This window comes from Lygodium microphyllum, chromosome 14 (assembly GCF_053477565.2).
Source record: "Lygodium microphyllum isolate KBCC chromosome 14, Lygodium_microphyllum_v1.1.10, whole genome shotgun sequence".
Taxonomy (NCBI): Eukaryota; Viridiplantae; Streptophyta; class Polypodiopsida; order Schizaeales; family Lygodiaceae; genus Lygodium; species Lygodium microphyllum.
The window spans coordinates 19,094,568-19,121,949 of NC_141148.1; the positions used below are offsets into that span (position 1 = coordinate 19,094,568).

At 43.1% G+C, this 27,382-nt stretch overlaps 1 protein-coding gene across 1 annotated transcript in view; it reads left to right on the top strand.

Moving 5' to 3' along the window:
• LOC148025382 (signal peptidase complex subunit 3A-like) overlaps positions 1–27,382 on the top strand; it is a 49,215-nt gene that overhangs the window by 15,387 nt on the left and 6,446 nt on the right. Inside the window, exon 2 of the mRNA XM_087692486.1 lies at positions 9,620–9,670. Coding sequence (XP_087548612.1) covers positions 9,620–9,670 — 51 coding nt within the window. The remainder of the gene's footprint in view (positions 1–9,619; positions 9,671–27,382) is intronic.

Below are 27,382 nucleotides of genomic sequence, written 5' to 3' on the forward strand. Positions count from 1 at the left end.
ATTAATTAATTAATGCTAGTCACTAGTGCCACCACTTACACTTAATGGCCAAACAATTGTCCTAGGGTTCAACGTGACACCAACCGACCACCAAAACCTAGTTGGCATAACTTACTTTTGCCTTTAACCGACTGCATCCTCGGGGTCCTTGGCCCGTTCCTATGAAATAATTGCCATGTGCATCACATGTGCTAAACACCCTTGCACATTTGATTAATAACTTAATAAAATGTTACTAGCAAGATTAAAGCATCTCCAAATTTCACGTCCCCGTGACAGTGGTGATTGAAGAAGGTGGTGAAGAATGAATAAAGAGAGAGAGGTGGTAATGAATGAAGTGAGTGCCTATTTATAGGCATAAGTTGTCTAGATTGGCACACCACTGTGTGGGCATCCATTGAAAGAGTGGCCAAAATGTGGACACCAGCCCTTTTTGGGGATTTTAGTGTGAAACCCTAAATAAAGTGTGTAAACTGAAGAAGTGGTTTTTTAACAGAGTGCGCTAAAGAGATAGCCAATGGATCCACCTTCATCAAAGCTTTGTTGCAGGTTTGGGAGAGGGAAAGAAAAAAAAATGAGGCAAAGGCTAAACATCAAGAGAGTTCTTCAGGCTTTTATTCCGACTTGGAGAAGCCTAAATGTCCATAAAGTGTGAACGGGACGTATCTAGAGGAGAAATGTTGGAAGAAGTATCCTCATCTTCATCTTGGAGCAAAGGGTGGATCTACATTGGAGCCTTCGTCTACCTCTACACTTGTTGTTACCCATGATTTCGCATTTCTCCATATCCATGCATTGGAGAAGGAGCCTTCGTCAGTGGTTGCTATGTCTTTTAAACAGCCTTGGTTGGTGGACAGTGGTGCTTCAGGTCATACGAATCCATGAGGTGCTTTATTTCAGGATCTTTGTCCATTTGAGGGTTTAGTCATTGTTGGTGACATTTTTTCGGTCCCTATTAGTGGTGTTGGCACTTTGCCGTTATTGCCAGACCGTATTTTGCACTCCCGTTCGAAAGTCTTATATGTACCATACTTGGGCTTTCCACTCCTCTTAATTTATGGCATGACTGGACTTGGTACCCTGGTTGTCTTCATTGAGCAGGCCGTGTTTATTGAGGGTTCTTCTTTAGGGGCTATTTTAGCAACATGTTGGTAGGAGAGCAAGCTCTACAGGCTCCCTTTCCCTTCTCTTATGTAGGGTCCTCTGAGGCAATTGTCTATTGCTATGTGCGTCCTTGCTTGTGCACAATTTATTCCATAGTTTACTTCCCATCCCCCCACTCAGTGGTTCCCTTGTAAACCCCATCCCTTTTAGAGGGGAATGATATTGTTGATGCAGTTGTGGATTTCCTCCTCCCTAGTGTTTTAGAGGGGGACTTCCTAGGATCGGGAGGAGCTTCTTCATCTGCAGTTTACATGAACAGACTTCATCGACATTGGTATTCCTTTTGCCACATGAGGATTTGTTTCTTCTTTGGCCTTCCTCCACATCCAGGATTTGAGAGGGGTGTTAGTAGTCATGATTGTTATGCCTTGTCATCTAGTGCTTGTGAGCCTTAGCTTGAGTCAGATGAAGACTTTAGGAGCTATGACACGTTTGTCACTTGTTTTGATGGAGGAGGTAGCTCTATTTGAGTATGCATTTCCGTGCCTTTTCTTAAATAGTTGGGTTTTTGTGTGCATTCCTAGGGCAATCTCTGCATTTTCAAGTCAGTCTCCACTTATTGGACATTGTTCATTTTTGTCAAGATATTTGAGGGCCTAGAGTGCAGTCAGCCAATTTTTATGGTTGTGCCTATATATCAGGCACTTTTCCTAGTTGGCAGACACATTCTTTTTTCTTCCATTGCAGGTGCACAGTTCAACATTCGAGTCTCTTCCGTGCTTGGTATTGCCATCATCATTAGCTTGATTTGGTGCCCTCATTGACACTGTGGGCTGCATGTAGGGACTAATTAGTCCTCTTTTTGTATTTAGCATTTGTTATTCAGTCTCTTTTTCCTACTGTCTCCTTCTCTCTGTTGGAGCTTAGCTGGATGCAGGAGAAGTTCGAGCGTGAGAGTGTGACTACTAGTGAGAGTGAGAGAGGAGTGAAGTACGATTAGATATGAGTGTACCAACAATGTGTTGGTACACAAGGAATAAAATTTATTCATACTTAGGGCACGTGAGGATGCATTCACATGTACAATTAAATAATGTGTGTGTACTATACATGGAAGGTTAAACGGGTCTTTATCCCAACAACTTCCCACTTAAAGGTCCAAAGTGACTAACCAACTTCCACTAGTCGTATGCAATGCTTGTGCTGAGCTTTGCTTAGACTTTTAGTGAGAACATCTGCAACGTTGTCTTGTGTTTTGATCTTGGTCAATGTGATTTGATCATCTTCTAGAATTTGTCTGATGAAGTGATATTGCACATCTATATGCTTTGTGCGTGAATGATACATGGCATTCTTAGCCCAATATATAACACTCTGGCTATTACATCCCAAAATTACAGTACCCATAGACATGCTGAGATCCTCTGCAAGTCTGCTCAACCATATAGCTTCCTTAAAAGCTTTAGTAGCTGATGTGTATTCAGCTTCAGTGGTATTCAGTGCAATGATGTTGTGCAACTTGGAACACCAAGAAACAGTCCCACTAGCAATTGTAAAGACATACCTGCTGGTGGACCTACGAGTGTCCAAGTCACCTGCCATGTCTGCATCACAATAACCCTGCAAACTAAGTGCACCCTGCCCATAGCAAATACACTTTCTTTGTGTACCCTTTCGGTATCGAAGAATACACTTGACAGCCTCCCAATGTGTTTTGCCATGATTTGACATAAACCTACTAACAGCTCCCACTGCATGAGCAATGTTTGGACGAGTACCAACCATAGCATATATAAGAGAGCCACAAGCTGATGCATAAGGAACTCCCTTCATAGCATTTGCTTCCACTTCATCTTTTGGGCTGTTAGCTTTACTAAGCTTAAGATAAGGAGGTAAGGGTGCCCCAAAAGGCGTAGCTTCAGCTATGTTAAATCTGACCAACACCTTTTCAATGTACTTTTCTTGAGATAAAAACAACAATTTCTACATTCTATCTCTACGAATTCTCATGCCTAAATATGCTCTCCATTCCCTAAATTTTTCATGGAGAAGGCTGATTTCAGCTGATTTTTGAGAGCATCCAAGCTAGTCTTTCTTTTCCCAACTAGCAATATATCATCCACATAAAAAACAAGTATGATGGGGCTGCCATCTGTATCCTTTTTCATGTACAAGCAATGATCTGCATGGCTGTGTGTAAACTCGAGATAGCATAAAAGTGTCAAACTTTTTGTACCATTGCCGTGGTGCTTGCTTCAGCCCATACAGGTTGCGTTTTAGTTTAAACCATCTGTTCTTTCCCAGAAACTACAAAGCCCTTGGGCTGTTTCATGTAAATTTCCTCATCAATGTCACCATGCAAGAGAGCTGTTTTTACATCCATTTGGTACAGCTCTAAGTCCAATACAACAATGAGAGCAAAAAGCACATGTAGAGTGGTCATCTTCACAACAGGTGAGAAAACCTCTTGGAAGTCAATCCCTTTCTTTTGTGCATACCCTTTGGCAACCAATCTTGCCTTGTACTTGGGTTTCCCATCAACTGTCTTTACTTTGTACACCCATTTGTTTGGAAGTGGCTTCCTTCCCTTGGGCAATGACACAAGATCCCAAGTATCATTTGCATATAGAGATTTAATCTCTTCCTGGATAGCTGGCTCCCACTTACTACTGAATTTACATGACTTGGTCTCTTTGTATGTAAGAGGCTCACCCTCATCTGTAAGCATCACATAATGCAAGGAGGGGTCAAACCTATGTGGTTGCCTTCTTACGTGTGTAGACCTGCGTACCTAATGATCAACATTTTCAAGAATTGGGTCTACATCTAGAGGTATATTATTTTCAGCATTTATTGGCTGCTATAAGCCATTTTCAACATGCTGTTCATGTTGTACAACACCTTCATTTTCATTACTAGCACTTGCATTTTCATAATCAGCAAGCCTATCTTGCTGTCCATGACCTCCTTGTGCTCCTTTTTGCTGTCCATCATCATTTGGCTAAAAAATAACTGGCTGATCATCAGTTTCAGTCTGTGGTACAGCACCATGAGGCTCATTTTCTGAAGTAATAGGTGGTTTTAAACTCTGAAATTTGACCTTTTTCATATCTTCATTATAGGCTAAACTACCTTTCAGCAATTTTACCTCATTAAACACAATATTACAGTTGCGAATAATTTTCTACGACTGAGGTAACCATGCTCTGTAGCCAAATTCACCCTCATCACCATAGCCCATGAAAATGCCTTTGGTGGATTCTGGGTCAAGTTTGTTCCTCAACTCATCTCTAACATGCACGAAAGCATAATAGCCAAATATGCATAAATTGTCATATGAGGCCGATTTGCCAAACCAAACCTCCTTAGGGATGCCATTATTTAAGGATCTGTTTGGAGAGTGGTTGCAAATGTGAACTGTAGTTTTGAGTGCCTATCCCCAAAATTCCTGAGGGAGATTAGCGGTAGACAGCATGCACCATACTTTTTCACATAAAGTCTTATTATATCTTTTAGCTACCCCATTTGAAGAAGGGTTGTAAGGGGCTGTAAGCTCCCTCTTAATTCCATGCAAGTCACAAAAGGACTTGAATTCAATAGATGTGAACTCATCCCCATTATTAGTTCTCAAGCACTTCAGCTTTCTACCTGTTTTAGTGGTCACAAATGCATGAAAACTTTTAAAAACAACAAACACTTCACTTTTCTTTTTCAACAAGTACACCCAAATGTTTTTGGAATAGTCATCAATAAAGGAGATAAAATATGTAGCACCATCCAACGATTTCACGGGTATACTACATACATCAGAATGCACTAAGTCCAAGACATTTAACTTATGAGAGACACAAGAGTAAAATGATTTTTTAATTTGTTTTCCAAACTAACACTCATTACAAAATTCAAGTTTAGAGCCTTTTCCATTAACCCTCTTCAGAGAGCTAAGGGCATCAAGTCCTTTTTGGCTCATATGGCCTAATCTATTATGCCATAACTCGAAGTGGTTTCAAATTTCAGCAACTGCAAGAAACTTACCATTCAAGGCTTTATAGTGTAAACAATACAAAGTGCCCTTCTTGGTTCCTTTTGCAATCAACATGGAATTCTTTTTCACTTTCCTCAAACCATCACCAAACAGTGTAGTGTAACCATGCAAGTCAAGTTGACCAATAGATAGTAAACTCTTTTTAATGCCACATACATATTTGACATCTTTCAACACAAGCTCTTGCCTATTGTCTAAAGACAAGTGTATAGTGCCAATCCCATCAATGTTGCAAGCATGGTTATTTCCAAGATACACCTTTCCATAACTGCCTGCATTGAACATAGCAAAACACTCCAAGCAAGGAGTTACATGGAAAGAGGCACTAGAGTCTACAATCCAAGTTTGAGTGACACCATTATCAACGGACAAAAGTGCATCAATCACATCAGCCTTGGTAATCTGCGTATCCTGCATGTGACATATAAGGGCATCATAATAATACATTAGCCTCTGTATTTGAAAGCTTCTCTATGACCACACTAGAGGCCACATTGGTCTTTTCTTTGCCTTTGGTTGCTTCAGATGCATTTGTCTTATCCTCCTCCTCCTTTTTATCTCCTGCATTCTTCTTTCTCTCTTGTTCCTTCTTGTAATACTTGCAATTAGGTTTCTTGTGGCCCTTCCGACCACAGTGATAGCATGCCACTCTTTTCCTTTTCTTTGCTCTTGCTCCTATTTCTCTGTCATGCATTTGCATTTTTCTTTTTTCTACCTCTTACATTATAAAAGTTGAGTTGCTACCTTCTCCACTAGACCTACATCTAATTTCTTCATTCAAGTTTGAACCCCTCACCCCATCATATGAGAGATTGGGGTTATTGCCAAGAGAAACCACCCAGGTCTCCCAAGAGTCAGGTAGTGTCATGGTCAAAATGATCGCCCTCAACTTATCATCAAAGTCCAAATTTACATCCTTGAGCTGATTTAAAATGCCTGTAAATGCACTCAAGTACTCAGCTGCAGGCTTTGATATATCCAGTTGCATATTCACCAACTTGTGCATTAAATGCACCTGATTAATAGGTGTGATGATCTATAGGTAGTTTTCAACTTCTCCCATATTACATAACTTGTATCTAATACCTTGATGTTTGTCAAGATGTCATCAGTGACACCCATCTTAATGTAAGCCACAACCTTTTTGTTTACTCTCGCCCAATCTGAAGCAAACAGTGCGGGCTTATCTTCCTACAAAGCATCCTCACAATCTTTTAGGAACAATATGCCCTGCATACGGTCTTTCCAAAGGTCAAAGCCATGACCATCAAACTGTTTGATTTCCATCAAACTCTTGATGCTTGAACTGGAAGAAGTTGCAGCCATTTTATCGCAAGCACAAGAGTAAATGCCCTTGAACTGCAAAAGCACAACCTGAACCAGCAAACACACTGCTATTCTTCCTGAACCAGTAATAAATCTCTGCTGTTTGTACATGAACTAGCCACCACATGCGCAAAAAATGCAGAAATTTACCAAATTTTGCATAAAACCCCAAAATTTCAGGTCCAAAAATTGCATAAATGTCAGGCAATCTGACCTAGCTGAGTAAAATTTTACCAATACATGAACAAGCCCCAATTTTTTGGGATCCAATGTCAAGACATTTTACTCAAAAGAGCAAAATTTTGACTAATTTGGCAAAATTCCCAATTCAATTGAGGCCACCACATGCAATGTTTGCAAGTTCCGACTTGAAAATCACTGCCAGGCATAAACGAGGTCAAATCTAGGAAAAGCCCTAAATTTTCGGGCTCGATTTTGCACAAATCCGAGATCTGTGCCTCTAGCACATGAACTCCCCTGCCAAGGCAAGTGGTAATTGAAAAGATTAAATGAAAAATTTTGGAGTAAAAAAAAACTGATGGGATGGGGGGGGGGGGTTTGTTGATCGTCACGTGATGGATGGCTGTCATGCCTTGTCGTCAGCCCGTCACACGAGCGTGTGCCTGCCCACTGGACCCGTTGCGTCAGCTGCTCACTGTAATGCCGCCTGTCTCCTTGGTTCTTGTCGCCAGATCCCGCGCTGGACTTGTCATGCCTGCTGGTCCGTCACGCCTGCCCATCACGTATAGCACCAATGCTGTCCGACACCACGCTGCAGGTGGTTCGTCATGCTTGCCCGTCACGTATAGCACCAGTGTTGTCCGACACAATGCAGCAGGTCGCCTACAACTTGACTGTTGCTTGTGAGCTGCCCACTACTCGCCCCCTTTTGGTGGTCTCGGAAGCGTGCAAAGCCTTAAGCTCTGATACCAGTTGTTGGAGCTCAGCCGGATGTAGCAGAAGTTCGAGTGTGAGTGTGACTACTGGTGAGAGTGAGAGAGGAGTGAAGTACGATTTGATATGAGTGTACCAACAATGTGTTGGTACTCAAAGAATAAAATGTATTTATACTTAGGGCATGTTAGGGTGCATTCACATGTACATCTAAATAATGTGTATGTACTATACACAAAAGGTTAAACGGGCCTTTATCCCAACACTCTCTCCATGTTTGTGTTTCTTCTTTTGTTCCACACTCTCACAATTCCCAACACCCAATTGATAAATAGGAGTTTGGCATATGGGGTTTGTTTGAAGGGATGGAACCCTAGAGTGCATGCGTGGAGTGTGAGAGTGAAAAGACGAGCATTAAATGGGATTGGTAGAAGATGAAATGAGAGAAGTAGAGTGTGGGATGGTATGAATGTGAGAAGAAAATGCACTAATAGTAAACACATTAAAAAGCATTTAATTGAGAAGTATTACCTATCCTAACCACCTCTTCTCATGTTCATGTACTAGTACGATTTTGGTCTTTGTTGGTGACTTGTGCTTGTAGACTGCTGTTAGCATGTTAGTGGGAGTAGCAAAAGGAGGATTAACAGAATATGAACCTTGCAAACTGTGCATCAACCTTTGTTGTAATGAAGAAATTGGATAGCTCATTGTGCCATGCCAGTGTGTGCTCTTTCAGTTAGGAATTTTGGATTTTCATCAGCGTTTAGCCTTGACTATTGTGCTCCTCCTCGTGGGCTCTGAATTGGGTTAGTGGTTTGATATACCAACGGTAATGGAATTACAAGGAGAATTTTGTGTAGAAAGATGGCATGCTCCTTTGAATTGTTTCAGCTCCATCTCAGGACTTTCATGTATTCACCATGGGTGATCATGGTGATAAACTTCCCTTTTAGCTCTAGAGGGTAACTCATGATACTACTCTTTGAGCTCGTAAAGAGGGGGAAACTTGATTTGTGAAGGTCAGCTTGCAGGGGGAGTGGTTCGGTGAGGTTGGTTGAGACATCTGTGAAAGTGTTTTGGGTGCTCTTGAATGTGGAGCTTTTTGAATTAAGCTTCTAGTATTAGTCAAGATCATTTGGCTCTGATACCATGTGAGGAAATGCTAGGGCAAACAAAGAGAAAATTGATAATGTTCTATGAAGAAGAGGGTGCATAGAATGAGAATGATACAATGGGGCCTCGAACCTTTGACTCTCATGGACTGAGGCAAAGTTGAGCTGGGAGAGGTGTCACAGACATTGAGAATAGCTTCGAGAGTGTGTTGTCCTTGAGATGGATCCCAAATGCAGTAGATCACTGTCCCGTGATGCCGAAGAATGAAGATGATGACTTCCGAGTCTGAGAGGATGCAGTGAAGTGTCAAATACACCAGTCTGTTGATGTCAGAGGGTTGTGATTGCATTGGCAGCCAATCATGATCAGTCTGGCAGCAGTTGATGGAGGCAAACAGCAAACTACAGCCATCCAGAGGGCTGTTGAAGAATGCAAGGTGCAGGAACAGAATCAGCAGCAGGAAACAGAGCAAGAAATGTTGCCATGGCAGCAGCCATATGTATTGCCCAGCAGATCTCTGTCGCCAGCAGCAAGATGTGTCACTGAGGATGCAGTCTTGGCATGGAAGAGGTAGTAGAAAGCAGGGTGATGATGAGAACAGCAATGAATGTGATGAATAGGCAGGGATGGAGATGGGTCGTCTGGTATCATGATCACGGTGATGGCGAAAAGCATGAAGGGATGAGTGGTAATGCCCACAACATATCCTTTTATAGGAGATTTCTGGGCATATGTCCCACCATCAAATAAATTAACTTTTTCTTTCGTAAATGTTTTTGGGGCTGTTTTTTTGGACTCAGATTAGGCAAAATTGCATGATAATTATCATGTAATTAAGGCCTTTAATTTCTCAACATGTAGCTCCAGTTTTGACAGTTGCCTTAACTGAGATTTAAGTTCAGGCACTACCTCCAGTGGACAGATCTGCTTACTCAACTTCTAGCATTTGACTGACAGATGTAGTGTGTAAGTTATTATGAAAGAAAATAGTGGGTCTTTCTTTCAAGAGAGGAATTTATGTTTATGGAAATGTTCTCACATTTTACATTTGTGTATTGAAATTGTGTCGAAAAAGAGCTATATTTCTTTGGCTTGGTGTACTTAAGACTCATGCCTCTCTTTTTGCTGACATAGGTTGTCAAGTATGATGGTTTAAGGACCACGCCTCATGGAGGAGATGACGAGGTGAGAGCTTTGTTTTAACTTTTATACTTTAGGTGATGTAAACTTTTAATCTGTCAAAAGTGTGTAGATGCTTGTTTTTACTTCTATGACTGTAATTTTAAAGAATGTAAATTAACCTTGATGAGCACTGTTGTGATTAAATGGTCAGTATACTAGGTTGTTGAGCGTGGTGTGAGCACGTATTTTATTGCAAAGGTCCATGCTTATACAACATCAAAGTTAATTCAAGTCTCTAAATAAAGAGGGATAGGTAAGGCTTGAAGTTCAAGCATGTTAATTGACGAGTGGAAGCTTGTTAGTAAAAGCCTACAGGTTAGGATTCTCAGCTCAAACACATGATTAATGTGGCTTGGCAGGGTGCCTAGAGTTCCTTGACCAGTTTGCACTATTCTGTCTAGAGAACCAATGTGTTGTCATGACCCAACAGGAAATGATCTGTCTGTAGCCCTCGGTGAATAGGCAGATATATGTCTTTTAATGAGGAGCTCATTTAAAGATTAGGCAAAAGATGGATATTTGAAAGATGAGAAAGATAATTCTACTTATTTGAGCACAATTCTTTTGAATAGAGCTCAGTACTGTCATACTGTGGGTGTCAGTGGGTCACAATATAGGTATCATGCACTCCCGAATGACTCAAAACATACTAGTGTCAGCCTTTTTCTCCTTCAAATCCAGTCAACTTTTTTACTCTCCTTTTATTGGGAAATTGGGGGAGATTTACAGAATAGATAGTTACAATCTCTAATGTATTTCCTAAGTGGCTGGACATGTTCTTGTTTCAACTATGTTTTCCATTTTAAGCCAAGAAGCCCTTTTCTACTTCTCATACTTTTATGTGATGTATCAACACTAGTTTCCTTTTCTCATTGTGGTAGGTGTATAAAATTGTATGCCTCAGTCTACACCAGTCTATTAAGCATTTACAAGCTTCTCTCCTGTCCTAGAGATCAACAGCCAACTCACACACCCGCACACCCCATCCCCTCCGCCTCCGTCTGGCTTTTTAGCTTTCATCCCTGAGAGCTTGGGCTTTTTAGCGGTCTAAAGATTTTGGTTCATGGCATGCAGGAATAGTAGAAGTAACATTTCTTGGTTAAGCATACAGCATTGTATGGGTTTTATTAGTTTTATTAGAGTTTATGCTTAATTGGTAATGCTTGCATTGGGCTATGTTTTACCATTTAAATGTAATGAATAAAACAAAAAAACTAAAACATGGGGGCTAAAATATTTAAATATGATACTAATTAATTAAGTATTTAAACGTAGAACTAAAAGCGTCAAAAAAGTAAAATCTATAATGGAAAAACAGGAATTGTGTTAAACATAAAAAACAAAACATTATAAAAACAACAAAGCTAAAATATAAAATCTAAAGATGTTAAGAACATAAAGATTGGAACATTTAAAAGAAATAAAAGCTAAATATTTTGAAAAAAACACTTAAAACTTTAACAGTACAAAACGTTTTACATATAAGAACTATAGGCATTTTTCAACATAAATACTAAGAGGTTTAAAGATAAGAACTAAAAACAATTTATCATAAAAATTGAAATGTTTAAATGTTTAGAAAAGAAATGTGGATAGTTTTTGAAAACTAAAACTAAAATTATTTGCACATAAAAATTTGAGTTTTGAAATTTGTATTGAATGATTTTGAACACACAAAACTAGAGCATTTTAAATATGTGGGAGTTATCCTACTTCTAGTTAGAGGTAATCTAGAAGTATAGGAACTATCTCTATTATGGTGAAAAGGGGAGCCAAGTTGGTGAAACCTTTTTAGGTAGCTAGTGGTATTTTTAGATGGTGGTTTTCTTGTTGTTGGATTGGCTTTCGACTCTTGCACTTGCCTATAAATGGGCTCAACCCATGAACAATGAAATGATTCTTACACGCTACTTTTTACTCATTGTCTCTCATTGCACTTGTCAAAAATGTCCTTGTTGGTTCATAGATTCAACTCTACTCTGATTTCCAACAAGATGGTGATTTTGGATTTCAGAGGGCAAGGCCTTGGATGAGGTGTATTGGAATCCACGAGAGTGGAGTTGGCTTGCCTACTCAATTTGTGAATTTGGAAAAGCTAGCGAGTTTCTTCGTCTACAAAGCTTGGATTAGAAGACAACTTGACCTATGATGACATGGATTGGTCTCCATCATGTAGTAGACATAGAGTTGGACATAGCATTATGGACCCTTTAAGATGGATTTTTTGGTGATGCCTATGGGATAGTTGGCAAATGAAGGGGGTTCTCTTAGTTCCTATGGCTAGTGACACATGGGGACCTTGTAGTTGGTAATTGGTTGGTTTAGACACAACAGGAGGATGTTTGCATGTGCTGCTCACAACAATGTGATCGGAGAATTTAAAGCATTTTGTATATCTTAAGGGCTTTTTGTTGGCAATGGTCAATTAGGGGTGTCACATACTTTACGAGGCAGAGATTCATGATAGGACCTTCATCATCATAGTGGCTTGTGTGGTGGTGGTGTTGGAGGCTTTGTCTAGCCACAAGGTACTAGAGCATATTGTGTTGCAATTAGAGCTGTGGAAGTTTATTGGTAGCCTCACATGGTGGCATATTTGAAAGGCCCATTTCTAGGTGATCTTCAATGGTGAGTGTTGAGCTAAAATATGCATTACTTGTTGATTAGCCTCTTAAATAGCCCCAAAACACACTAAAAAATGCTCTTTTAGAGTAAAAACCCTAAAACGGGGAGTGGTTCGAGAGAGTTCAGTGGAAACTCTAAAACCGGGAGCGGTTGAGAGAGTTCAGTGGAAACCCTAATTTTTGGGGCTCCCTTCCACATCTATAAATAGATAGGCTGCCCCCATTCAGTCTCATTCCATTTGTGCAGGTTTCCTACTCCACGTGCAGATTTCAGCCATCAGCCTTCTCCCATGTGGCCGTCCAGCCCTCAAGACTGCTGCCACTCCATCCATGTTTGCCCCTGCTGCTGCCACCTCCATCCATATTGACGTCAGCTGCTGGCGACATCATCATCTGTTGTGATCTGATTATCCAGTCATTGCCAACCACATCAGACACTGTTTCAGTTTGCTGTTTACAGCAGATTGTGCGCAGTTTCCAGCCTCCGGTTGGCGGTACACTGCTGCATTTACCAGTTTCCAGCCTCCAGACTGCTGCGTTTTGGTGACCAGCCTGTTGCCATTCACTATTCAGCACTCCTACACTCCCTGGTGGTCACAGACTTGTGATCCGTCTCTGGTGGATGTCACACTCCGACATTTGTGTTTTGAGTTTTGAGTTTTGCGTTTAGGGTTTGAGTTTTGCCCTCTGTGTCTGTGTCCGTCTCTTTGTGTTTCAGTCGTGGTCGTACACTTTGTGTGTCCTCATGCAAAGCCTAGTAGTTTTCTTCACATGGTATCAGAGCCGGTGCTCTTTAAAGAGTACCCTGCGGATATTGTGGAGAGCTAGGTTTTGTGCAAGGCTCACAATACGACTCTAACCGAATCACAATGTCCGAGACACCTTTTTCTCCAGTTCCTATGATGTCTTATCAGGCTTCTCCATCATTGGAGGCCCTGAGACAGCATTCTGGACTCTGTGAGAAGGAGGACACTCCACTTTCACCTTCACCTTCTTCTACTCCTGTTTAGTTTTCAATAACATGACAGAGGACTTTGAGGAGTACTGTCGCAACAAGTACGGTGATGTTTATATCCCTCTTACCAGTTTTGCTACCATATCTGAACCAGTTGGTGAGGCTGGCTATCTCTGCGATCATGGAGGACATATGGCATTCGGAACGTTGGCGATTCATCTTCATCATCTTAGCTAGGTCTAATGTCAGGTTTGTACAAAGACCTTGAGACTCAAGCACTTGTTGCATGAAATTAGACCAAGTGGTAAAATTTGACCCTTTAAAACGTGTCTTGTCCATGAAGGCATTCTTGGCCATTGCAACATGAGTGGTAGTGCTTGGAGATGGATAGTGTGAAAAAGTGTAGTGTGGGTAGGATGGGGGAGTGGACTACACTTGGGAATGGACCCCAAAGTGCCCACCAGGCATGCGGATAGTGTGCAAGGTGGATCCATACATAGGGATGGGCTGACTAGGCATGGGCATGGTAGCCACATGAGGAACCGAAGGAGATGGGATGGAAACATGGGGAGCAGAAGATGGGAATCCCAATGTAGATGTAACCCAAGGAGAGTGTAAAGACGCACCATAAGCAGAGGATGGAAACCATTGCGGATGAGTGGTCAAGTGAGATGTGAAGCTGGGAATAGTGAGGGGGATGCCGATCACGACCCAGGAGTTATGGTGTGCTCATTTGCTGAAAGGTGAGAGGCACTGTGTTAAAGGGTAGCACTCTCTCTAACGAAGTACCATGGTGCAAAGAGGTAGAGAATGGGGTGGAGAAGGAAAAGGTGCTAGGAGCGGAGATGGAAGATCCAACCCCTAGGGTGTGTGATGTAGATGTGGAGTGTAATCCAAGGTTTTGGAAAGATGATGAGAGGTGATTAAGGTGTGATATAGAAGAGGGTGGGATGGGAGGAAAGTGAAGAAGAATGTGATATACTCAAATGAAACAGAAGCTGTAGGTGTAGCTAAATTTCGTTTGCTTCATGAGCCTCCTCTATTGTAATTCACATACGCAAAGCCATCTGAATCCTGTACCTCAAAAGAAGAAACAGACAAGGGTTTTGATTCACACAACTCAAAAGAGCGACCTTGTCATTGGTCTAGAGCCTATGCTGGACCCTCGACTAGCTCACCGTGATTACATCCGTCAATGGAGAGCTCGCAATGCCACAACCCATGTTGAGCTAATGCAAGGATTGCTTCTTGAGTTTCACTCTTAGTTGCAGCACTTCCCGCTCACGTTAGAGCATTGGAGTCACCTTCTCGACTGCTATGCGGCTCGTGATTGTACTCGGTGCATCAATCTCGACTTTGAGCTTCAAGAGTTCTCTATTAAGGAAGGGAATGATCTGAAAGTCAAGCTGGTTGAATATAGGCGTTTTCTTGCCGAGTTCGCACTACTAGCTCTTCAAAGTCAGATGATGATTAGGTTACATTCTTCTTGAATAAGTTGCCCGAAAAATACTTTAATTTCATTCAACACATTATCTCCCAACCTAGATTGCCAACCTTCTATGAGTTTGAGTGCCAGTTCTTGCGTTATGCGGCGTTGCATGATCAAGTTCACAAGAAATTCTCATCCTAGCCTTATTTAGAGCAGAGGGGGTTGGTTGCCTCTTCTTCGGGAGGAAAAACCACTAGTGGCAAGAACTTGCAAGATGCAAAGGCAAGCCAATCAAAGGGTGACTCCTCTTTCTCAGATGGAACCAAAGAATCTAGATCTATTTGGCAGCAATTCTCTTAGAAAAACCGGTTTTGCACACACTGCCAGAGAGTAGGCCATGTGGACGAGGAGTCTCGCTCCAAGGCCCAAGATCTTTCACCTAAAAAGCCTTTGCAGACCACTGCGACTGCACAGTCCAGTGGGGCTACGTCTTTCGCTCCTGCTTCATTTGCTCCTTCAATACCCGCCGTTGTTGTTGGACATGTGGCTCGAGTACAGTCTCAACAACCCACCTCTTTCACTATCCTTGAGGGACTCGTTGATTGGTTTGTAGGTTCCGATCCCGTTGCACTTCATGCATCTATCTCACCTTTCTCCCCACCTCTTGAGGCGTTCCCTTGGTAGAGCCCTGCTACTTGACGTACGCGATAGTGGCCACCTTCTTAGACTTGCATGTCTCTAGGTCCTTTCGGATATCCTAGGTAAGTCTAGGATTCATTTTTCGCACCCTTGGAGTCGGACCCATAGGATTCATTGTCCTTAGCTTTTCCATTCTTTTGTCTTCCGTTGCATTTACTCACACACATACACATTCATTGTATTTCTTTTGAGTTAGATTTTCTTTTTGTTATGCTTTGCTTTGAAGCATCTCACCACTAACCTCTGTGTTTACAGATTCTCATCTCTTTTGCAGGGTTTTGTCTTTCAGCGTAGGTCTAACATTTAGATTGCTTTGGTCTTACTTGGGCTAGAGACGTGGGGATGCGCACCGTTCCTTTCATGGTTTCATTATCCTAGCACTGCTTGCTTTTTTTTCAGCATGGTAGTTTTCCCTCCCGAGGCGGATCTTGTAGTATCTCTCTCGATGCTATTATGGTGGTGACGTCTACCTTGCTCTTATAGCGGGGTGCTTTATCCACTTCCTTTTCTTTCATTGCTTATGGTTCTCAACACCATATGAAGACCGATATCAGGCTCCTCTTCCTTCTTCGGCATCTATATTCAAGTTGGGAGGGGGTTCCTATCCTTCTTGGTATTCTACAGGCTTTAGCACTTTGTCTTCGACATTGGCTTCTTTTTCCTGTTGTATCTTATTCTTTGCATTGTATGATTTCATTATCTTTGTACTAGGGTGCTTGGGCAAGTGAACAATTTCCTCACGAGGGACACTATCCAAGTGGCACCTGTTGCATGAGCATTCCTTAGCATGTAGCATACTTTGTGCAGAGCACCACTTGAGCGGATCCTAAGTTGTTTTCACCGGCGGTAGTTGTCACCACATAACTATCCTTCTTCATCACATGGATACCTCATCACCTATTTTTCCTCGTCATCGACACTCTGATTGGATGGGTTAGCTTGTACTGTTTTGTAATGTGTTGGGTGTACCCTTCCTACTCCCGTCTTTTGGGTCACTATTCCTCAATCAGCTGCCTCCCATAAAATTGACCTCACTTATAAAAACAAAATTTCCATGTAGTTCCATTCGCCTTTGTAGGGCTTGGTAGGCCATTGGGCAGCCGACATGCACCCTTTGTCCAATGCCCTGTCCTCTCTGGGATGACTACTTGGATTCCCTTGGTAAGATAACCATCGCCTTTGTAGTCTTGGTAGACCACTGGGCAGCCGACGTGCACCCTTTGTCCTATGCCTTGGCTTCTTTGGGGTGGGACGCCTTGGGATAAATAAACATCACAGTGGTTGGACTAACCTTTCGGCTCAATTTGTGGGCCTGAGAGGGGGTGTTGAGCTAAAATATGCATTACTTGCTGATTAGTCTCTTAAATAATCCCAAAACACACTAAAAAATGCTCTTTTAGAGTAAAAACCCTAAAACGGAGAGTGGTTCGAGAGAGTTCAGTGGAAACCCTAAAAGGGGGAGTGGCTCGAGAGAGTTCAGTGGAAACCCTAAGTTTTGGGGCTCCCTTCCATATCTATAAATAGACAGGCTGCCCCCATTCACCCTCATTCCGTTTGTGCAGGTTTTTCACTCCACGTGCAGGTTTTAGCCATCAGCCTCCTCCCACCTGATTGTCTAGCCCTCGAGACTGCTGCCACTCCGTCCGTGTTTGCTCTTGCTGCTGGCACCTTCATCCATGCTGATGTCAGCTACTGGTGACATCATCATCTGCTGTGATTTGATCATCCAATCATCTCCAATCATATCAGACATTATTTCACAGCAGACTGTGCATAGTTTTCAGCCTTCGATTGGCGGTACGTTGCTGCGTTTTGGTGACCAGCCTGCTGCCATTCACTATTCAGCACTCCTACACTCCGACTGGTGGTCACAGACTTCGGATTTGTCTCCGGCAGGCGTCACACTCCGACATTGCTCTGCCCTTGAGCACACTGTTGAAGAAGCAAGAAAGTACACACAGAGTGAGGGAAGCAAGGGTGAGCTCAAGTTACGTGATGGGAAAAAAGTATATCATCAAAAAGATACACCTCAATCATAAGCACACAACCCTAGATTAGGGATTTGTGCATAATAGGCACTAGTGCTAAGCACTGTGCTTGCTAAGCATAAAAAGCCTAGAACTAGCCTAATAATACTGCCCCTAGCCTCCTGATGAGGTCACATGGGCTATTATTAGCCTGGGGGGAAAAAACCTCCCTTAGGGGGAGTAAAAAGTGCCCCGAGCCACCTACAACCACCAATACTCCTATAGGGATACACATATATAGTGGAGAGTGCACTAACAAACCCCCCTGGAGTGATGTGTGGTGTATGTACACATGTTACAGGGTATGTAGCTTAATCACCAGGTAATGGGATTAAGTTTAAGAGCTGTCGAAAAGCCTCAAACTTATCACGTGGTAGTGCCTTGGTGAAAATATCAGCTACATTATCGTGTGTAGACACGTGAGACAAGCATATCTCTCCTGCTGCGAGTCTCTCTCTGACATAATGGTAATGTACCTCTATGTGCTTCGTGCGAGCATGAAACACAGGGTTCTTGGCTACAGTCAAAGCACTCATACTGTCAGTGAGAATGGATGTAGAAGCATGTTGCTCCAATCCAAGATCTGCATAAAGCCTCCTGAGCCAAACACACTCAACTGTGGCTGTGAAAGCAGCCCTGTACTCTGCCTCACAACTGCTAGTGGCCACCGTAGGTTGCTTCTTACTGAGCCATGAAATGCATGCATCACCCAAAAAGAAACAATAACCGGAAGTGGACACCCTTGTGTCATAATCTCCTGCCCAGTCTGAATCACTGTAGCCCTGCAAGCATGAAGCATCCCCCCTGGGGTAAAACAATCCAAGATGCATAGTACCCTGGAGATATCTAAATATTCTCTTCACAGCCTGCCAATGTTTTGTGCCTGGACAGTGCATAAATCTGCTCAATACGGATACCCCATACTGTATGTCTGGCCGAGTGTTGCATAAATACAGTAATGATCCAACAGCCTGCTTATATACAGTGGCATCAAAAAGTTCTCCTGCATCCTCAAGACTCAACTTTACACCTGATTCCACGGGAGTGGCAACCGGTTTGCAATCCTGAAAGGAAAACTTCTGTAGCAATTTCTGAATATACATAGATTGCTGCAAATATATGCCCCCTGATGTCTGCATAAACTGTATACCCAAATAGTAATACAATGGACCAAGATCTGACATTTCAAAGCGGTGCTGTAATTCAGCTTTAAAAGCTGCAATATGCACTTTCTGTGGCCCCGTGAGCAGCATGTCATCAACATATAGAACTAAAATCAGAAACATATCCTCTGCACTCTTGACATATAGAGTGCTCTCAGCTGAACTCTTCAGAAAGCCTTGGGAAGCCAAGTAAGAATCAATCTTCTCATACCATGCTCTAGGGGACTGTTTCAACCCATATAGAGCCTTCTGCAATCTGCAAACTTTGGCTTCTTGCCCCCTAACTCTAAAGCCAGTGGGCTGCTGTACATAAACTTCCTCATGGATATCACCATTCAGGAAAGCTGTAGTAATGTCCAACTGATGGATAGTCCATCCAAACTGACCAGCCAAGGCAATCATGCATCTGACTGTGGTCATGCGAGACGTGGGTGCAAATGTCTCATCATAATCTATGCTCTTCTCCTGAGCATACCCTTTTGCAACCAAACGGGCTTTGTAGCGTGACACTGTGCCATCTGCATTCCGTTTGATTTTATACACCCACTTAACCCCTATGGCCTTCTTACCTAGAGGCAAGTCTGTCAGATACCATGTCTCATTCTTCATGATGCTATCATATTCTGATTGCATGGCCTGCATCCAATTTGGGTCTTCTGCTGCCTCCTCAAAAGAGACAGGCTCATCCACCTGAGTGGGTTCATCCTCACTGTATGTGCCCTCACATGCATGATAATCAATACTCATCCCATGAGCACGGCGGGATCTTGTCCTGGTAGGCAAAGGAACATCAATGTGGCTGTCCCGCAATGTATCTAGCAACCACCTAGGCACCCGTCTGGACACTTCAGGGACTGCCATGTGCTCGGATGATGGCTGTGGCAAATCAGCCTGTGACTGTACTAAATCATGAGCTGCACCAGTAGGATCAATAACATTTGTTGCTGGCTGTATACCAGCTGTACCGAGCTGATTTTGGGGCTGAATTGCATCTGCTACAGGCCCCACAATGTCAACAACCCGTGGTAAATTTGTGGCTGCACTTCTTCCCTCCTGGGGCAGGAGCAATTCGAAGACATCATGACTGTAAATTTCTGGTTGCCTACGGAGCGTAGACCAATCAAAATTCTGCTCCTCTGCAAATGTAACATCTCTGCTGGTTAGAATCTTCTGTGTACCAGGATGGTACAGCCGATAGCCCTTGCTTTCACTGCTATAACCAACAAAAATGCATCTTACAGCCTTGTCATCCAACTTACCCCTCTGATGCTGTGGCACTAAGGCATAACTCAAGCATCCAAAAACCTTGAAGCCTTTGACAGAAGGCTTCCTGCCGGTCCACATCTCAAATGGAGTCCTCTCATACTTCTGCAAAGCTTTCTTTGGGCACCTATTCAGCACATAATTGCTGCACTGCAGTGCTTCCATCCAAAATTTGTTAGGGAGGCCCTTCCCCTTAAGCATGCATCTGGCCATTTCCATCACAGTACGGTTGACCCTTTCAGCTTTACCATTCTGCTGGGGTGTGTATGGCACAGTGCACTGATGGGCAATACCCTTGCTTGCCAAGAAAGCATGAAAAGTATCAGACATGTATTCCCCCCCTCGATCGGTACGAAGGGTGGCAACCTTTTCCTGTGTCTGATTCTCCTGCAACAAAATAAAGTCTTTGAACCGTGCTTCCACCTCCGATTTATGCCTCAGTCCATAAACCCAAGAGTAGCATGTAAAATCATCAATGAATGTAACGAAGTATGCACAGCCACCTATGGACTTGGTCCTCATAGGACCGCAAACATCTGAATGAACGAGCTGCAATTTCCTGGCAGCCCCATATGTGGACAACTTAGGCACTGGGGTCCTGTGCATTTTGCCCAATATGCATCCCTCGCACACATGACGAGAGGGTAACTGTATGGGTGGCATGTCCTCCACCATAGAATGTGCCTGCAATCTCTGTAAACCCCTGAAGTGTAGGTGGCCCATCCTGGCATGCCACAGCTCAGCAATGGCCAACTGATCACTAGTAATCACAGCACAAGCATCATGTACTCCAGCCCTGTAGTGATCCAATCTATACAACCCACGACATAAAGTACCTGTTGCAACAATGCAACCCTCATCAGAAAGGTCATGCACTGTGCATTTCCTTCCAGAAAATGTCACCTCAAGTCCTCCCATGGCAATAGCAGGGACGGAAAGGAGATTCTTCTGGATTCCTGGAACATAAAGTACATCTGTGAGTGTAAAAGATCCACCTTGTGTGGCTGTAAGTACAATCTTGCCAACTCCTTGTATAGCATAAGCGGAGTTATTGGCACATGTAACTGTACCTCTCTCGGAGGTAGTATCAAAAACTGAAAATAAATTCCTCTGTGAGGTAATGTGCTTACTAGCACCTGAGTCAAAATACCAATCCTCCTGAGAGGTCACAGAGAGGCATGATTCATTTGTAGTGTGCATAGAAGGGTTGTACGAGCATGATACTGTACAAGCCCACTCATCATCAAAGTCCTCGTCTCCATGCGAGACAATGGACAGATTGGCTGTCTCCTTCTTCTTTGCACTAGATGCATCTGCCTGTGCTACATTTGCTTCCTTCTTTGTGCCCTTTTCCTTCTCTTTTGCAATTCTTTTCCGGCATTCACCAATATAGTGACCCGGTTTCCTGCAATAATGACATTTCCCCTTTTTCTTGGGCTGATTTTCATCTTTTTCCCCACTGACAGTTGGCTGGTTGGCTGCTGTTTTTGGTTTATATGCAGCCCCAGACACAGCTTTACCCTTGCCCTTTTGACTTGCCATGAAGGCCTGATCACCCTGCTGAAGTATGCTCCTGTTTTCTCTTGACTGTTCCTCCTGCAATAGTATCTGCACTAGGTTGTCAAAGCGAAAGGAATCAGGATTCCCTTGCATGATTAACCTCAATGTAGAAGCAAGAGCCTGATAAGACTCAGGAATACCATTCAGCATTACAGTGACCATAGACCCATCTGTCATGTCTTCCCCTAAGGAAATCAACTGCTCACGCAAGTCCTTAAGCTTGGTAATGAAGCTATCCATAGTCTCTCCTTCATGCATCACTAAATGATCAAGCTGCCTTTTAAGATAGGCTACCCTGGCTTCATTGCGTACCTGATAAAGGTTAGCCAGGGTGTCCCATGCCTCCTTAGCGGACTTACAAGACCGTATGTGAGGTATAAGCGCAACTTTGACCGACAATGCTATCATAGCATGTGCTTTAGCATCCCTCTCATCCCACTTCTGCTGTGCATCTGTGGTGGGAGCTGGGGGTGGAGCTGGAATACCTCTTCTGCCTGTGGTACTAGTGGAGTCCTCATCCATGTCTGAGGTCACACGAGAGCCAGGACGAGGTTCTGAACCCTCCACAATCTTGCTAAACCCGTGTGCCACTAGTATGTGGTTCATCATATATGACCACAGTGGGTAGTTGGAGCTCCCATCAAGCTTGTTCTCAACAGAGAGCAAATCCAACACACCATCCTTGCCCATTGCGTAGGGTGTATTGCACAAGAATCACCTGAAAGAAAAATAAAAGGAAAATCCCAAAACAAAATATCTCGTCCGAGATTTAGACACAATCACTTGCTTTACTCTGTCCCACTGCATAAGGGCAATGTCAATGCATACAAATCTGTCCCAAAACTGTAATCCCTTCTCAGTGTTCAAATTGAGAGCATAGCATCCACACACACTGTCACACAGTGTTCCTGTTCTGCTGCACCACAATAAAGCATAAAATCCCCCAATTTCTCACTCAATTCCTGAGTGGATAGGCACAATCTTGTTGTACCAAGTGTAAACAAGGCATACACACAAGAAATGTCGAAAAGCCCCTTGATTGGAAGGGTAAATCTGATCACAATTGTTGCGTACACGCTGCCCAATGCATAAAATCAGCTACAGCAACACCCTGGTGGCAAAAGCCCCAATTTTTCACACTTGTATCGGTCCTCGGGAGAACCCACAAGTCACGGGAGAGCTGGTAACAGCAAATACAGTCGTTTTCACAAACCCACAGGTTGTTAATCACTGCTGCGCTGCAAATACAAGCTGGAACAGATCAAAATTGAACTGTTTATTGCTTCTGGAAGCTGTTTTCAGCAGTGCGCTCAATCGAAAGTGATACTGGGTTGATTTAATGACTGAATCAAGTGTCGACACAGCATGTACAGGTCTGTACAGCCCTGTTAATGAGGCGTGATGTGGCGAAACAGCTCCTGGAGCTATTTTCCCTGTCGATTTGACCTGAACAGGCTGAGAATGACCTCGAAACTGTTCTAAAACTGTGCGCGCCTGAGCTTATCAGCTTGTAGGCTGTCTTGAGCATGTGTATGAGGCTGTAGAAGCTTTCAAAGACCCTCGACAGGGGGCGACTGCAGGTCTAGAACTGAGCGCGACCACACGTGTGAGAGTCTGGTGCTGATTCCCACGACCAAATCGAAGGTACAACCTCCCATATGCTGAAAAGAGTGGCGGCGGCCTGTTTTGCAGCAGTTCCTGTCAATTCCAGAATGTCTTGAGTCGATATGAAGCTCACGAGCTGAGGGTACGCGATGGGATGCTCACGGGAGTGATGGGATGGCTCTGATACCAAATGAAGAAGCAAGAAAGTACACACAGAGTGAGGGAAGCAAGGGTGAGCTCAAGTTACGTGACGGGAAAAAAGTATATCATCAAAAAGATACACCTCAATCATAAGCACACAACCCTAGATTAGGGATTTGTGCATAATAGGCACTAGTGCTAAGCACTGTGCTTGCTAAGCATAAAAAGCCTAGAACTAGCCTAATAATACTGCCCCTAGCCTCCTGATGAGGTCACATGGGCTATTATTAGCCTGGGGGAAAAAAACCTCCCTTAGGGGGAGTAAAAAGTGCCCCGAGCCACCTACAACCACCAATACTCCTATAGGGATACACATATATAGTGGAGAGTGCACTAACAACTGTACACTCTTACATTCATTTACAGCATTCATTCACTTCAGAGTTGTGTTCTCTCTCACCCTATTGGAAATAAAGGCCCTTGTGCCTTTGAATGTGCCCGGGTGTGAACACACCCTTAGCACTTGTACTTACACATATATATCTATCTAAAAACCTAAAGGTAGACACTCGTCATTGTACCTGAAATCGTGCACACTCTCTGCTTTGCTCTCTCTGTCTCTCCGTGCCTAAGGAATACCTACTGTCTCAATATTCGTGCTGACTTGTCACTACAAATTGATACCAAAGCTAAGGTTGAGGTGTTCGTACCTCTTGGAGTTTGAGCAGGACAAGTGAGTAGGTTGTGAGGCGACTAATAGGAGCTGTAGCCTGACTTAGGCGGCATTCTGCACAGGCAACAGGTTGTGACTTGCAAAAGGCTCCAGTGTGGAGAGTGTGCGCCTAGCCCCTAGCGTGGAGTGGCGGGAACTGTAGTCGTGGATGAGGTAACACTCTTTTCCGCAACGGGACTGGAGACGACGCGTGACGGACGACGCCTGCAAAGCATTTGACTCGTTCAAGAAGCGTGACTAGGCAGTTGCAGCTGACGAGCTACACAATGGAATTACTGGTGGCGGTCTCCACACGTGATGGATCAACTGGCGAGATTGTCGACACGCGACGCGACATCAGGTACTAGGTGGCGACTTGCATGGCGGGTCCATTGACCCGTCGTTCAACATTTTTTTTCTCTTTAAAATTCCTTTTATTTGAAGTTCCCCTATCGAGGGTTCACACGTGGAGGCACAACACAAATTTCCGTGCAATTCAAGCCCAGAAATTTGGGGCTTTTCTTGAATTTGGGGATCTTAACGTAGAATTGGACAATTTGACTGAGAAATTGTAAAGTTGGTGCACATTTGCTCGAGAATTTTGGGATTTTTCACATTTTAGTGAAATTCTTTCAATTTCATTGATATTAGTGCACGCAGGACTTGGAAAATTTGGGGATTTGTCCAAATTTGGTGCGAGCACGATGCAACAATGATATCTATCTCAGAAATTGCAGGAATTTGTGACATCTGGTCCTCGACATTTTGGGCTTTTCATATACATGCCCAAATTGGGCTGAAATTTACCCTATTTCTCAACCTTGATGCACTTTTGACCCCGTGCAATTTGGGGCTTTTGCAGTTTGGGCAAAATTTGTGCACCATTTGGTCATTCTATGTACATGCAGGTTCAATTCCATGCAATTTGGACATCAACACTTCGTAAAATTTGGGGGTTTTGCTGAAATTGCTTTATTTTGGCAGAATTGACTTGTTCTATGCATGGCAGAGAAAATGCAGATGTGTGGTTGATGCTTTGAGCACAAAATTATGGGGCTTTTGACCGTGCGTGTCAAATTTTATGCCTGTGGGTACATATACAACAGAAATTGCAGCTAAAATTTGGGATTTCTCATATAATGTGATGCATGTGCCCTTGGAACAGCTGTAATCAGTTGTAGAATGCTGTAGCACATGGTTTGGTGCTTTTGAAAATTTAATTACAGATCTGAAATCTGTGCTTCTACATGGTCATTTATTGCTGGTTGGTACTTGTTTGTATCTTGGTCACTTGGGGGATAGTTTGGGCTTGCACTTGGTAATTTTTTGGTCACATTTGGGTTGAAAATCATGGCTAGCAGCAGTGACAGCAGTAATCTCATGCACATAAAGAAGCTTGAAGAAGCACATAACTTTGCAGTTTGGCAAAAACAATGCTACAATATCCTGTTGCAAAAGGAGGCAAAGCCGATCAAAACCAAAGGGGCAAAGCCCGTGGACATGGAACAGGAAGATTGGGATGAGTTAAATGAGCTTGCATGCTCAATCATCGAGCTATCGATGTCTGATGCCTTGCTGTTTAACATTAAAGATTTGGATTCTGCATATGCTATATGGACTAGATTGGAAGAATTGTATGCACAGAAGAGTGCTGCAAGCAAAGTGTATTGGCTGAAAAAGCTTATGGATTTGCGTATGAAAGAGGGTACAGGAATGTCTACTCACTTGAGTGAGTTTAACTCTATTTTCAGCCAGCTGGTTGGCTTGAAGTTCTTGATTGATGAAGAATTTAAGACTACGTTCTTGCTTTGTACTCTATCAGAGAGTTGGGATACATTTAGAATTGCTATGAACAACTCTAATGTGATCTTTTTGTATGCTGATGTAGAGAGTGCTCTACTCATGGAAGAAATGAATCGGCAAAACAATGCATCCAGTAAGTATTTCAGTGCTTTGCATACTAGGGGCAGATCACCACAGAAAGGCAAATATAATAGCAAGAGACCCAGTAAATCATGTGGCAAAGATGTTGAATGCCATCATTGTGGCAAGAAGGGTCACTTTAAACGTGACTGCTACAAATGGAAGAAAGAGAAAGGAAAGGGCAAGAAGACAGATGATAGCAAGGAAGAGAAGAAAGAAGGTCAACCCAAAAAAAGCAGTGTTAAAATTGAAGAGGTGAATGTAGTCACTCATGACAGTGAGGATAGTGGGAATGATGTATTTTTGGTCTCTTCACACTTTGGTGCACATGCTTTACTTGTAGATATAGATGAGGATATGCATACCTGGATTCTCGATTCAGGTGTTTCCTTTCATGTCACCCCTCATCGTGAGTGGTTCTTTGTCTATATAGGGGGTGGACATGGTGTTGTCCATCTTGGGGACAACTATGCATGTGACATTGTAAGTATTGGCAGTGTGCAGTCATAGTTTAAGCATGGTGTTGTCTTCACACTTTAGCATGTACGGCACGTATCTCAGCTCAAGAAGAGCTTGATTAGCACAAGGGGCAGCTAGATGACGATGGTTTTCATACCACCTTTGGTGATGGAAAATGGAAGATCTGTAAGGGATCTAGAGTGATTGCCAGAGGTTGTAAAAGTGATACTCTGTATCCTCTTCATGTATCTAGTGTGAGTGATCATGTTGTTGCTGTGACACAGCAGCCAAGCGTTTCTTTGTGGCATGGCTGTGATCATGTTGTTGCTATGACACAGCAGCCAAGCGTTTCTTTGTGGCATGGCTGGTTGGGACACATGAGTTAGACAAAAATGAAAGTGCTTTCTTGTTTGGGTTACTTGCCTTCTCTTCGTTATGCTGATTTTGAGCATTGTGATAATTGTATTTATGGTAAATATGCATTGACATCTCACAAAAAGTCTCTTTCTTTGAAATCTTCTCCTCTAGAGTTAGTACATTCAGATGTATGTCAGATGCCAGGATTATCTTTAGGGGAAAAGAAATATTTTGTTACCTTTATCGACGATGCTACACGAAAGGTATGGGCTTATCCTATTGGTAGCAAGGATGAAGTGCTTGACAAGTTCAAAAAATTCTTGGCATTGATTGAAAATCAAACTGATAAGACACTCAAGTGTCTTCGCTCTGATAATGGTGGGGAATATGTATCCAAGTCCTTTCAGGCATTTTGTGACAGCAAAGGGATAAAGAGAGAGCTCATAGCCCCTCATAATCCACCCCAAAATGGAGTTGCAGAGCGTATGAATCGGACCATGCAGGATGAGGTTCGTATGATGTTGTCTCATGTTGCATTCCCCCTTGGTTTTGGGCAGAGGCTGTTATGACAGCCGTACACTTGATTAATCGGTCACCAAACAGGTCTTTGGGGAGGGGGGGGGGGAGGGGGAGTTCCCCAAGAAGCGTGGTCGGGCAAGCCACCTTCATATGCTCAACTGAAAGTGTTTGGCTGTGAGGCTTTTGTGCACATTCGTAAAGAAAAATACAGCAAACTTGAGCCAAAGTCCTGCAAATGCATTTTCGTAGGATATGGTAACGAGGGTGAAATGGAGTATA